The 13,685-nt window shown below is 55.2% G+C and overlaps 1 protein-coding gene across 1 annotated transcript; it reads right to left on the bottom strand.

The window, feature by feature from the left end:
* Positions 1-1,706: 1,706 nt before the first annotated feature.
* LOC311632076 (uncharacterized protein) lies at positions 1,707-5,335 on the bottom strand. The gene is made up of 2 exons (XM_084903139.1): positions 4,778-5,335; positions 1,707-2,325 (listed from the first exon to the last, which is right to left on the bottom strand). Exons 1-2 carry the CDS (start codon positions 5,271-5,273, stop codon positions 2,207-2,209), a joined length of 615 nt encoding a protein of 204 aa, XP_084759265.1. The 5' UTR covers positions 5,274-5,335; the 3' UTR covers positions 1,707-2,206.
* Positions 5,336-13,685: the final 8,350 nt, after the last annotated feature.

The following is a 13,685-nucleotide window of genomic DNA, read 5'->3' on the forward strand; positions in this document are numbered from 1 at the left end:
TACCCTGGGTGTTCCATTTCATTTTCCTGACTTATTTATTTTGAGATTTCTGCTTGAGAATTTTTAAAATATATATATATATTATTGATTTTTTTACAGAAAGGAAGGGAGAGGGATAGAGAGCCAGAAACATCGATGAGAGAGAAACATCGACCAGCCACCTTCTGCACACCTCCCACCGGAATCGAACCTTTGAGCCAAACCGGTTTCGGCATGCTTGAGAATTTTTAATAGTTTCATAGAAGCTAGAGCTGAAAATATCTTTGAAGATGGTAATAATGATAATAGTAACAACTGCCATTTGCCAAGGCTTGCTCTGTGCCAGGCTGTGTTCTAAGAAGGCACAGCGGTATACACTCTCACAAAACTCCAACCACAGCACTGAAAAGGTGGGGTTAGTTGTCTCCATTTTATGGCTGGGGAAACTGAGGCCCAGAGAAGGCAAACAACTTGCCCACTGTCACACAGCTGGTGAGTGGAGCCCAGGTGACTCCCCTATGAGGCATCGTAGGTGTAGGATCTAGGGCCCATGAGACTTTTAGGGCCAAGAAAGAGGTTTGATTTCTTTGAGAATAAGAAGGAAAAAAAAATAAAACTTTAGGTTGAAGAAAAATAGTATTAATATATTTTATTTTAATTAATGTAGTTGTAAAATAGGATTCATTTTTTAATATTGTTTTTAGAGAGAGAGGAAGGTAGAGGGATAGAGAGAGAGAGAAACACTGATGAGAGAGAAACACCGATCGGCTGACTCCTGCATCTTCCCTAATGGGGATCACGCCTGAAACCCAGGCACTCGGGGACCTCTTGGTTCATGGATCAACACTCCACCACTAAGCCGCACCAGCTCCATGTGAAAAATAGCTCTGATTATCTTTTTTAATATAAGAAGGGATTCATGAAGTCAAAGGTGCCTGAGACCCACAAAAACCATAATGTGGCCCAAGTGCAGGCAGGAGTCAGATCAGGTCATCCTGCCTCCAAAGCGCCCCTTTTCACGGTCCAGTATCAGCCCATGTCACAGCCGAGGACATGGAAGTCCAAGGCTACCCGGCAGAGAGGAGACCGAGCCCAGCAGAGAATGCTGGTTCCCCGGTCCAACCACCATGGCCGGCAGGCAGACAGCACCACCTGGTGGTATTTTGGGTAACTGCCCTTTAGTGAAAGGATGAGCCTAGAGCGGGTTCAGGTTCAAACACCCGCTGAAAGCAGCTGCCAGCCAGTCTGCCCTTGGGCTTCCCTCTCAGAAAACCAAGCAAAGGAGCCACAGGCTCTGGTTAGGTTATCACCGGAGTTCACACATCACCCCTATGCGCGCGCATGGGCGCACACACACGCACACATGCACACAGTCACACTCATACACACTCTCTCTCAAACACACACACACACACACATACATGCACACACACACGCACACAGTCACACTCATACACACACACACTCACACACATGCACATGCACACACACACACAGTCACACTCACACACACACACACAAACATATGCACACAGTCACACTCACACACAGACACACACACACACACACACACACACACACACACACACACACACATACTTCTCCCCGGGTAAACAAAATATCCCTCAGAGTTTTCAAAGTGCTTAGATCCAATAGGGATCCCACATGAGCCAATTTATAATTTTCTAGTAGTTCCATTAAAATAAAGAAACCACACACACACACAAAAAAAGTAACATTAATTTTAATAATATATTTCATTTAAACTCGAGTTCAGCCAACTACTACTATGGCCAAAGCTAGCCCACCACCAGTTTTTTTTAAATAAACTTTTATCGGAACTTGGTTAAGCTCTGTCCACACTGCTTTTTGCACTACCACGGCAGCGCTGAGCGGTTTTGCAGTTCAGACCGGATGCCCACACAGCTGAGCACACCGCCCTGGCCGGTGTGGCCCCGTTGTGGGAGCGCCGTCCTGTGCTCCGAGGGGGTGGGTCTGACTGGGTTGGGGTTGACCCTGTGGCGGCCCAGGCTGGGGATGTGGTTGGGGCTCCGTGAGGAGCTGCAGTGAGTCCCGGGGCAGATGTGAGTCCTGGGGTAGCACTAGCCATCGTGCTCGGCAGGGACGGGCTGCCAGCCCGGGGAGGGCAGGGGGCGCAGCATCTCCCCGCCGCGGGGTCCAGCTGGACGAGGGCACAGAAAGGAGCCACTTCAGAACCCCGTGGAGTTCACATTAGCTGGTCTGTTCGCTGAGGAAAAGAGAAGACGCCGTTTTTGCTCTGAAAGGTGGTTGCGATGGACTGGCACTTGGCATGTATCGAAGTCCTGGAGTTTTTCACAACATCCCCTGGAACACAGAGAGGCCCGGCTGAGCTGGGCGCCGCGCCTCCGGCCAGCCCCCGCCCAGCCCGAAGGCCCCAGGGCCGGCAGGCACCCTCTGCTGCCACTGCCCTGGGGCTGAGGTCAGTCCTCTGTGCAGCTCACAGCCGCCGCCGCCTCTCCCAGGACCCCGCTCCTCCCGAGGACCAACGGGCACGCCTGGCCCAGCATGGCCACCTGGAGACCCTGCTTTGGCTCAAGTGCCAGGATTGCCTGATGGACGGCTTGCAGGCCATCCCAATTGTTACCTACTTTATCCCCATCCCTTCCCCACACTCACTCACCCCTCATCACATTGCTCCCCAGTCTAGGGGCACCCCACTGGCCAATGCTCCATGGTGAGCACCTCCAGGATCTGCCCAAGGCTGGACTACCCCCCCCCCAATGCCCATAGGCTGCAAAACCTGTCTGTTTAAATAATAATAATAATAATAATAATAATAATAATAATATCATAATGATAATATCTCATCAATGTTTCTATCTCTCTATCCCTCTACCTTCCTCTCTCTCTAAAAACAATATTAAAAACGAATTATATTTTACAACTACATTAATTTGTTGAGCACTTACCTTGTGCCAGGCACTTGACTGCTGCTTTCTCTGTGTACAGGGCACTGGGGCTGACCCCGCTGGGGCCCTGGGTTCAATGCCTTTAACCCCCGTTTCCCAGGCTCTTTGCTCCCCCTGGTGACACAGCTCTGTCTGTCACTGTGTGGGGAGGCTGGTGAAGGGGTCGGCAGAGGGTCTGTCATCTGGCCCCCATCTGGCCCCTGCACTGGCTGGGCTACTCACCGTTAGGGCCACGAGGCCAGAGCTTACCCGAGGTTTCTGAGCAACTGTGAGCTTAAGCCCAACCCCTGTGGAGGCAAGCCTCCTGTCTGCCCTGAGCCCAGCATGGCCCTGGCACCCAGGGGGCTCCAGAGTCAGATCAGCTTCCCGGCTCCCATGTCGGGGTCACGGGAAGCCCAGGTGCATTTGCCTTTCAGATAAAGAAGTGATCTTCAGGTCAGTAGCCCATGCAGTATTTGGAACATACCTGTGCTAAGAAATTGTTCTCCTGAAACTCTGACTGACTGGGCAGCCTGTGTTTAATTTGCTCCATCTGGTGGCTGCAGGCCTGGCAGCGGCCTAAGAGGCAGGGGCAAGGATGGTGGGCCAGGCAGGAGGGGGAACGGGGAGGACCCGTAGGGCCCTACAGGGAGACTCGCTCCGTGGGTGCAGGGTGGCGGGCTGTGTTCAGAGGAGCCAGATGGGAGATAGGACTCAGGACACTGTTCAAACACACCGTCCCCAGCAGGCCTTCCTGACCTCCCTGTCTACCATAGCTCCTCCGCCTCCTTCGCCTTCTCCTGGTTTCTCTCTTTTTATAGCCCGACTCTCATGCATGGTCCACGGACCTGCAGCATCAGCGCCACTGGGGAGCTATTCAGAAATGCAGAATCTCATCCATCCAGTCCTTGCCTGCTAGATAAGAACCTGCGTTTTAACAAGATTAAAAAGCTCTGCTCTGTAGTAGGGACACATCTGTTGCCGGGACCCTGTCTTGTTGTCTGCAGTGGTCAAGGGACAAAAAGTCCTGGCACATAGCAGGTGCTCAGGAATGAATGAATGAATGAATGAATGAATGAACGAACCAGAATTCAAACCCAGACATCCTAATTTCAAACTATGACACTCTTCTGAGCACTTGTGGCAGGGCTGGGATTCCGAACGAGATCACGTGTTCAAAGAATGAATGTCTGTCCTACCCACCTCCTGGGGCTTTTGTGAAGATAATTCCTGTTCACTGTGTTTCCTACCTGATTTCCCCAAAACTCTCTGACGCAGGAAGGCAAATGCTGTGTTATTCCCATTTTTCAGATGTGGAAACTGAGGCCTGAGAAAGTCCAGATTCTTGCTGGAGCTCACACAGCTTGGAAGCGGTATTATAGCCAAGACTTGAACTCACACTTCCTGATTCCAACGGAGCCCTCCTTCCCTAGGTTATATATTTATTCATTTGATCACGCGTTCCAATGTCACTGAGTACCAGCCCCAAGCTGGGAGCTGGGAGCTGCGAGGGCATTAACACAGTTCCCTACGAAGTCCTCACTAGACCAGATGCCTATTCAAGCAATGGTGACACAGCGGGCCCGGGGCGTTTGCAGACTCAAAAGGCTGCCTGGAGAACTCTCAGAAGGCTTCCCAGAGGTGGTGACATAAGAGAGTTTTCCGGCAGAGGGAGGGGCAGGAGGAACATTACAGACAGACACAGCAAAGGCCTGGGTGAGAGAGGGTGCCTGCCGCCCAGAGAGAGGGAGCCAGGAGGCTGAGCTGGAGAGTGAGGGGGGATGAAGCCCGAGGCTGGGGAGGGGCAGGGGGAGGGCAGGCTGCCTGCAGAGGCCTGGGATGGCAAGAGGTGGTGGCCCTTTCCTTACCCAGGTGCCAGCCGTACTCCCAGGAGGACAAGATGGGGTACTGAAACTTGTCCGCGGGCTTCTGCCGGCTCCGCTCCCGGAGGTACGAGGCCCGGCCCTGGCCGTCGTGGGAGACGCCGTGGAAGAGCAGCTGCAGGGTGTGCAGAGGCACCGGCCTCATTTCTAAGGTCTCCGGTGTGGTCTGGCCTGCGGGCGCCCGCGCTGCTCTTTGGGCCTCCTGGTCTCCCACTCCCCCGGGCGGCTGGGCTCCGACCCCCTCCGTCTCTGGCAGTCCGGTCCTCCCGGTCCTTCCGTCAGGGGAGCCGGGGGCAGGCAGGGACGCCCCTCCCAGCGCTGGGTGGAAGATGGCCTGCTGCTGGGGCCGCTTCCCGGGCCGGGACCTCTCCTTGGCGTACTTGTGGCCATGGGTGACCTTCCAGGTGGCGCGGGCGACAGTCTCCTTCCTGATGCGCTCCTTCCAGCAGGCTTGGCCCTGGGCGGTGAGCAGGTCCTTCATGCCAGGGAGGGGGATGGCAGGGAGGTCGGAAACATTCTGCCCACGGTTCTCTGGCCTGTGTTTGCACTGTTGGTGTCTTGTCTCCAAGGATACGTGCAGCCAATGAGGGCTGGGTTGCTAAGGTCCTGCCGGAGGGGAGGGGCTGAGGGCCGTTTAGGCTGTAGGAGAGACCGGGCTGGAAAAGGGAGGGAAGCCACCACCACCCGCCCAGGTGCTTGCCCCGGAGGGATTCAGGGCCCAGGGGCCTTGGGGAGATGCAGGGGGGGCCATGGCCTCGATTCCATTTAGCAAACCTCAGTGTACACCTGCTGTCCACCAGGCATCCAAGGGCGTCCAAACAGAGGCCCGGTCTCCTCCTAAAGGATGCTCTGGACACGGGGCTGGGGCTGGCGGTTGCCATGGCAACTCTGGATGCCAACTCCTAGACACAGCTCTGCCATTCGACAGCTGCGTGGCCTCGTCGGCACATCCAGATGATCGTGGAAAGCACCCTTAGCATTGAGAGGATGGCATTAGGCCAGCGTGTCACAGCGTGGGCAGGGCCTGACACAGAGCAGCCCTCCATGCCTGTCAGCGGCTGTCTAGCAGGTACCTGCCTGGCGCCCGCTGTGCCGCATATGCTTTAAGTCGTCCCTCGATTATGGGGCTTTCAGAATCTCCTTTTCAGATGGGGAAATGGAGGCTGAGGGCGAGGATGTGCATGCTCCAGGGCATGTGGTTGGTCTGTGGTGGTACCTTCGTGCCAGGCCCTGAGCTGGGGTTTTCCTGAGGGATTTCACTGAATCCTCACAGCGACTCGCTGCCAGGCCTCTTAACTCACTTTTCCAGATGAGGAAACTGAGCTCAGTGACATTAAATGCTCACTCTGGGATTGGCTCCAAAACCCATGTCATGTATTCCAAACACAAAACTCTACCATGGAGTGTGGCAAGCACCACGAGAGAGGCACAGGCAGGGCAGGGCAGAGGAGGCCCACCAGGACTCTGCAGCACCTGCTCCCTCCCCCTGAAAGCCAGGGAGGAGGTAACACTCACCTTTTCACTCTGCAGGTTGAGCTCTCATCTGTTCCTTCAACAAACATTCCTTTGCTTTTGAGCCTGTGGCAGGCACAGAGCCAAGCACCAAAGGTAAATGAGGAGGGACCGAGTCCGCAGGCTCCCTGTCCTCAGGCCTTCACAGTCCAGAAGGGCAGAGAGACTCAGAACCGGGTGGGTGGAAGGGGAGGTGGGGAAGGGGAGGTGGTGGTCAGGGTAGGCTTCCTGGAGGAAGCGTCCTTGAGACCTGAACTATGGACAGGAGTGAGCCAGGCAGAGTGGGAGGAGACTTACAGAGCGGGCCTCACCTCTGAAAGGCAGAAAGGACTCAGCTGCACGACTGTCCCCAGTGACAATGAGGGCTCTGAGGAAGTTTGGGAAACCGAGAGCCAGCTGGTTAAACGGGACAACCTGGGTCTGCGTGCCTCCTCTGGAGCATCTCAGTGGACACTAATTAATTGTGCAAACACCGTTGTAATCCAGGCTTTAAAAATCCGGCCATGAGCACCCTTCTTTGCAGACAGAGGGCCTTCTGTGTGCCAGGAGCTGCGAGTGAACAAAACCACAAAACGCCTCGCCTTGGGGAGCTGGCTCCTCGGTGCCCGCCTTCCTCTATGCCGCGTGTGTACCTCCGGGGTATATTGCCTGGCACTCGGCAGGTGCTTAGAACAAGGCTCAGGATGAGCTGGGCTTTCACCTTAGCTCGGTGGCAGCTGGGTGGACGGGGAAGGACGGAGGGAGAAAGTCAGTATTGCGGGGCTGAGGGGAGGCAGGACCCGGGGGCAGGGGTCCGACCCCTGAACTCTAGAAGCCTCCCTGACCCAGGCCGCCCCCACCCCCAGGATGGTAAGTCCAGGTGCCAGAGCTCCAGAGGGCAGAAGTGGGTGTCCCTTCCTCTGGGCTTGGGTGACCTTGCGCCTTCCGCCCCAGCGGCTGCCCTCCGTGCAGAAATTTGCATGTCCAAGGTGACCCCTGGCGGTCACCATGGCAACGACTGCCCACCAGGCGGACAACCAGACAGAGCAGGCAGGGGTCCACCGGTCCCCTGCAGGATGGCCAGGCTCCCCAGGAGGGGAGGGAGTGGGGGGAGCAGAGAAGCGCCCCCAAAGTGCTGCCTTCCAACGGGCACAAGGAGAGCCCACGGCCCCCAGGGAGAGCCGCCTTCGGATACTGGGCCCCACCCTGTGCAGACCCTGCTGCAGCGCTGGGCTTCATGGCCACCTCCCACAGCTAGGCCCCCGGGTGTTATCACAACCTTGGTGGTTACCGCCCGGGTGATGTCAGGCTCCTGCAAACTCCCTTGTAAAATAAAGACAATCCTGAGTGCCTTGTGTGATGATTTTCTTTGCTAACCCATGTAGAGCCCACACAACAACCCCTGGGACGCTGAGGGGTCCGCCCCAGGCCTGTCTCTGGCCCCCGCCTGTGCTGAGGAAAGAGGAGCTGAACCTGGGGGACCAGGGGGGCCTGGGGTGGGAGCTGGGGCACCCTCCTGCAGTTCTGTCATTGGCCCACCCCGCTCAGGGATAAGGCTGCACCCCAACCCCAGCCTGGGGCTGTCGCCGGCCTCGAGGAGCAGTCCTCTGTCCCTCACAACCCCTCCGGGGTTAAGCTCTCGGTGGGGAGACCCCTCTCAGGCACCGTCCATGCGGAGTTGTGACTTTGGGACCTGACCACGTACAGGACGGACGCCGTGCTCTTCACACGCTTTGTCTCCATCCTCAGACACTCACGGAGTCGTCAGTCCCATTGCCCGGTTTACTGGAGAGAGAACCAGGCGCTGTTTGCTGTGAGGGTCAGCGATCTGCTGGAGGCTGTGGCAGGGCCCATGCTTGTAACCACCGTGCTAAATGGCTTCCCTACAAGCCCCCGCCCCTCGCGGGGCACCCCTTCCACTCTGTCTTGGGGAGCTGAGTCTCCCCGATACTCAGGCAGCCCCTCTCCCAGCGGCTCTGGATGGGGAGTGGTTTGCCCAGCCAGTGGGGTAAGGTGGGATGGTAGGATCTTTCTAGAGGTTGACCTTAGACTAAGGTGGCCAGAAGTCCCAATTTTTAACAATTTGTCCCGCGTCCCACGGCGTTTTAAAAAAGTCCCGATGTTTAAATTTTGCCGCGGGATGCGGGACAAATTGTTAAAAATCGGGACTGTCCCACCAAAAGCAGGACGTCTGGTCACCTTACCTTAGACTGTGTTTCCCATTCCTTTTCCATTGGATGGATGAGGGCACGGGCTGGTGGCAGAGCTGGGACTGGGATCCGGACGTGAACCTGCAGCATTCGACCCCGTGCTCTCTGAGCGCCTCTCAGGCACCGGCTTTTTCTGCCGCTACGTGCACTGGCTGCTTGTAGCTGGGCCGGAAGCTGGCATTTCCGGGGCTTGGCACCTCTGCCAGGGTTTCCTTCTTTGAGATCACCTGCCAGTTTTGTCCTAAGAATGTCCACACCAATAGGGAGAAGCGTCTGGTGCCCTGGGAAGGCGGTGGGCACGGCAGAGGGTGTAACGTGGGCAGTAAGAGGCTCACGGATTCTTTGTCTCAGCTTTGTCTGGGGAGATAAGCAAGTCCAACATGGGAGACACCCCTGGCTGGGAGCCGCGTGAGTCAGGCTAGTAAATTCCCCATCTCCGCCCGCTGCTGGGACTCGAGGAAGAGAGAAGGGGTGTGGGTGGGCCACCCTAAATTCCTAGCACAACCGCTAGTTCCCTGTGTGCTCAGGGGCCCAGACAAAAGCCTTATCACAAGCAAAAGGATCCCTGTGTTCAAAAAGATTCCTCCCACCATGGGCTTGGGCAGCATCCTTGGGACAGAGCCAGAGGGGAAAAAAAAAAAATCAAATTCCAGCTTGCCTTGAGCGATGTGACATTTTTACTCCCTCTGAGAGTTGTGATTTGCTATTGTGAGGAGCAAACAAATGAGCTAAGCAAGATGTGTTCTGGGGAGTTTTCATGAGTGGTCTCCTCCGATTCCGAAGCCCCTCCCCTCCACCTTAAGGGAGACCTGGCCAGACGCCACTCTTTTCCCAGAACCCCCTGCTTCCATCCCCGCCCCACGAAGGCCAAGGGGCACTGAAATTAACGATCTTGTTCCCCATGTCAAAATACAAACTTGGGCCCAACCCGGTCGGAGAATCCAAGATGGCTGCTCGGGTAGGCAACTAGCCGCAGCCGCACACAACAATTTTAATAAAATACAACTAAAATATAAAATGGACATTACCCAGAACTACAGGAAAGTCGACTGACTGGAAATCCTACAACAAGAAGCAAGGAGAAAACCAGAAGGAAGCACGGAGGAGCTGTAAAAGCCCAAGGTACGGAGACACGCGGCGCGCGGAGAGGACGGAGCCGGAGAGGAGGGAGGCCGAGTGCCTGGCGGGCGTTCCCTAGCGGAAAGGAGATAAAACTCCGACTGTGCTGGGCCCCCGACTGCTCTGAACCCCAGTTCTGGGCCAGACCCCGGGGACTCAGGCTCAGCCATAGGGAGCTGGGCTGTAAGTCGGAACCCCGGGGCAGCGGAGAAAGGAGGTCCCGGAGGCGCGCACACTGCCCCCAGAGAAGGGACGGTCGGCTGTGCCGCGGGATTGCCCTGATGGGAAGGAGACTGGGGCTCCAGACTGCTGTGAACGCCACCTCCAACTCCACTTCCAACTGAACTGAACCCCAATACCGGGCTCATTGGGGGAGAGCATAGACTGTTTGGCAGCAGGCGAAAATCGAGGGCACCTTTCTCTCAGAGGCGCCGGCAGCGAGCACTGAAGGACCCGCATAGGGCGGGGCTGACGGAAGCCAAAGCTGCAGGCTCCACCCTGAAACCCCGTCCCATCTGTAACTGCGAAATGCGACAACAAAATAGATCACAAACAAAAGAAATGGAGGACAAAAAGCGTCTGGATATAGAGTTCAAATCTACGCTTATAAGGTTTTTCAAGAATTTCCTAGAAAAGATGGATAAGGCCTATGAGGATATGAAAAGAGATCAACTAGAATTAATAAGGAGTCAACAAGAAATGATAAGGGATCAACAAGAAATAAAGAATACATTGTCTGAAATAAAAAATATTTTACAGAGTCCTAAAAACAGAAGGGAAGATCGCAAGAATCAAGTCAAAGATTTGGAACATAAAGAGCCAGAAGACACTCCTCCACAGAAGCTAGAAGGCAAGAGAATCCAGAAAATTGAAGATAATGTAAGAAACCTCTGGGACAACTTGAAGCGAACCAACATCAGAATTATGGGGGTTCCAGAAGAGGAGAGAGAGCAAGATATCGAAAACATACTGAAAGAAATAGTGACAGAAAACTTCCCCCACCTGGGGAAAGAATTTGACTTACAAGTCCAGGAAGCGCACAGAACTCCAAACAAAAGGAATCCAAAGAGGACCACACCGAGACACATCATTATTAAAATTCCAAGAGCAAAAGATAAAGAGAGAATATTAAAAGAAGCAAGAGCAAAGAAGGTAGTAACTTATAAAGGAGCACCTATACGATTGTCAGCTGACTTCTCAACAGAAACCATGCAGGCCAGAAGGGAATGGCAAGAAATATTCAAGGTGATGAATAGCAAGAACCTACAGCCAAAAATAAGCTACCCAGCAAAGCTATCACTCAGAATCGAAGGCCAAATAAAGAGCTTCACTAATAAAAAAAAGCTAAAGGAGTTCATCACCACCAAACCAGAATTATATGAATTGCTGAAGGGGGTTCTTTCAGAAGAGAAAGTAAACAAAGATAAAAATTATGAACAACAAATACGTAATTATCAACAAGTGAATCTAAAAACCAAGGAAATTAAAAAAATCTGATGAACAATATTAACTGTTGAATATAATAGAATCAGAGGTATGGAAGGGGAGTGAACTGACGATTCTTGGGGAAAAGGGGAGAGGGGGGCGTGGGAAGAGACTCAACATAAACTGTGCACCTATGGATGAGGACAATGGGGAGAGGGGAAAGGGCAGAGGGTGGGGTGGGAACCTGGTGGAGGAGAGCAATGGTGGGGGGGGGGAAGGAACATTTGTAATAATATGAAAAATAAAAACTTAAAAAAAAAAAAAAAAAAAAAAAAAAAAAAAAAAACAAAATACAAACTTGGGGGGTTGACAGGATTGAGCACTCATTTTTGCCATTAACCATGGTTTTGCTAATTTTTCAGGCTGCGAAATTTTCAAGGGAAATTAAATCCCTATGCTCCGGATTCCTTTTACACCAAACTCATCAAAATGTGGCTTTCCAGGCCCCTTTGAAGTCTTAAGACTAGACATGTGGTTTATAAGCGCATTGGAGAGACATGTTAATTGAATGTTTCCTTCTTGGCAGCGTTGCTGGTGAGCGAGGCCCTGGGTTTCAGAGGAAACGGGATGAGGAAGGGGCAGGCATCTGGGCGGGACAGGGCAGGGTCCACCGGGGTTGAGGATCTCTGCAGGGCGGCTGGCGCCGGCCTCACCTCTTTCGCCCCCGAAGAGTGATGGTCCTGGCAGCCAAGGCCCAGGGGACCAGGGAGCCCGAAAGGGTCTGGCCTAGGCCCGTCCAGGGTTAAGGTGCAGTTTTCAAGGTGTTTGGACAAAGAACAGCCGGTTTCCATAGCAGCCAGCCCAGGTGCAGATAAGAGCTGCCCCTGTGGTGCTCGCTGCTGCCCGGAAGTGCACAGGCCGCCCCGTGAGGTCTTTGAAGTAACCGGCAGGGGACCGCCAGGCCCGGCCTGTAGGAGGCAGTCGAGCGGCAGACAGCGGTGGCTGAGACTCCCCGCCCCACGTGACCAAACCCCAACCGCCCAGGGCGGCGCCCTCTGAGAGTTCACGCCTAAGAGCCTGATGTTCACGCCTAAGGTGCCTGATGCCAAAGCCCACCCTGCTTCCTGATCCACGCTGCCTCCCAATGCCCGCCAGGCTCCGGCCTGGCGCTCCTCTGGAGACAAACCCAGCCTTCGGTGGCCTGCCCAGACCCCCCGGGCAACGCCTGCACCCCTCTCAGGCCACAGGCCTTGTGGGAGTCCAGGCCCACAGATGAGGCTGCTCCCTCCAGAAGGGGCAGGACACCCCCTCCCTCCCTCCCTCCCACCCACCAGAGGCCAACCAATCGCCACCCTGATCAACAAAGGGGTGTCAGGAAGAGACAGAGGGAAGGATCCAGAGTCTTGTCTCCCCACCTTTCCTTTTACCCCTCAACTCCAGTGGAGGTGAGGGATGGGGTGGGAGGCAGCTAGGACTTCCCATCACCATGGCAACTGCTCCCGCAGGTGTAACCAGGGAGGACAAACTGGTAGGGACCCAGGGTCCGCCTCAAGTGAACTTTGAGAGTGCAGCCCCTGAGCTGGTGCTGTCGCTGTAAAACGGTGTCACCAGACTGCGGTAAGGGGAGGGGCGGCCAGGAGCTGGGACGTCTGCAGTGGGAAGGAGCCGGCGGGGAGAGAGCGAGAGGGACGGGCCTGCTGTCTGTCCACAGGCCGTGGGAGGGCAGGTGACACTTTTCTGTTTAAATAAATTCCCTCCAAGGGGACTTCTTGTATATGTAGGAGAGGCTCTCTTCTCGCTCTTTTTAAAACCACAGCCTCCACTTCGGTGGGTTTCCTATGTGGGGCTCTTCCTCCCGGCAAGTCCCAGCAAACCCCTCCAGGCAGCTGTGTGGGGGTCAGGCCCCCCCTTCCTGGTGCCCCGCACGCTCAGGCGGGCCGTCTGGGTGAATCCCCACCAGGGCTCAGGGCGGAGCTGGGCCGCCCCCTGCCAGCGGCGGCCAGGCCCCTGGTCAGGACGAGCCGCTCCCCTGTGTGCTGCCGGCCAGCGATCGGAGGAGCAGGCCAGACTCAGGCCATTGACCAGACTGCGCTTTAAGGAGCAAACGTTTTATTTAATAAGTTATGAGATACAATTTACAGTCGGCATTTGATTCCAGTTTCGCTTCCTTGTCCCAGTTTACGAGGCCTGTGGTCCCTTCACCTGAGGCTTCGGGCCGCTCCAGTTTCGAACGTTGGGCGTGTGCCAACACTGGCCCCAGCTGCCACCCCTCGCCTGGGCCCCGCCCGCCCACAGAGGCACGGCAGCCGCAGTGCCACTTCCTGAGGCCCGGGCAGCAGCCAGGAAGGGGCTGCCTGCCCCAACCACACTCCACGGCGGGCCCTGCAGCCAGCCAGCCCCTGACGCTCTAGCTTTAGTCCCAAGCAGGGGTGCAGGAAGGGGGCCACAAGGCCTTGCACCCCGTTTGTAGACTCTTGCACCTGCCTGTTGCTTTCCAAACACCGTCTGGATGATAGGGGGTCAGGGCCAAAGACACAGCCACCACCGGGCACGCAGCTTTTGCTATTTCTGCCAAACAGCGAAGGAGCATCGAGGAGCTGCGGTCCACCCCCCTCCACGGTCCCTGATCAGACCAGAAGTTGGCAGGA

Source organism: Pipistrellus hanaki (assembly GCF_964339955.1).
Source record: "Pipistrellus hanaki genome assembly, chromosome: 13".
Lineage (NCBI taxonomy): Eukaryota > Metazoa > Chordata > Mammalia > Chiroptera > Vespertilionidae > Pipistrellus > Pipistrellus hanaki.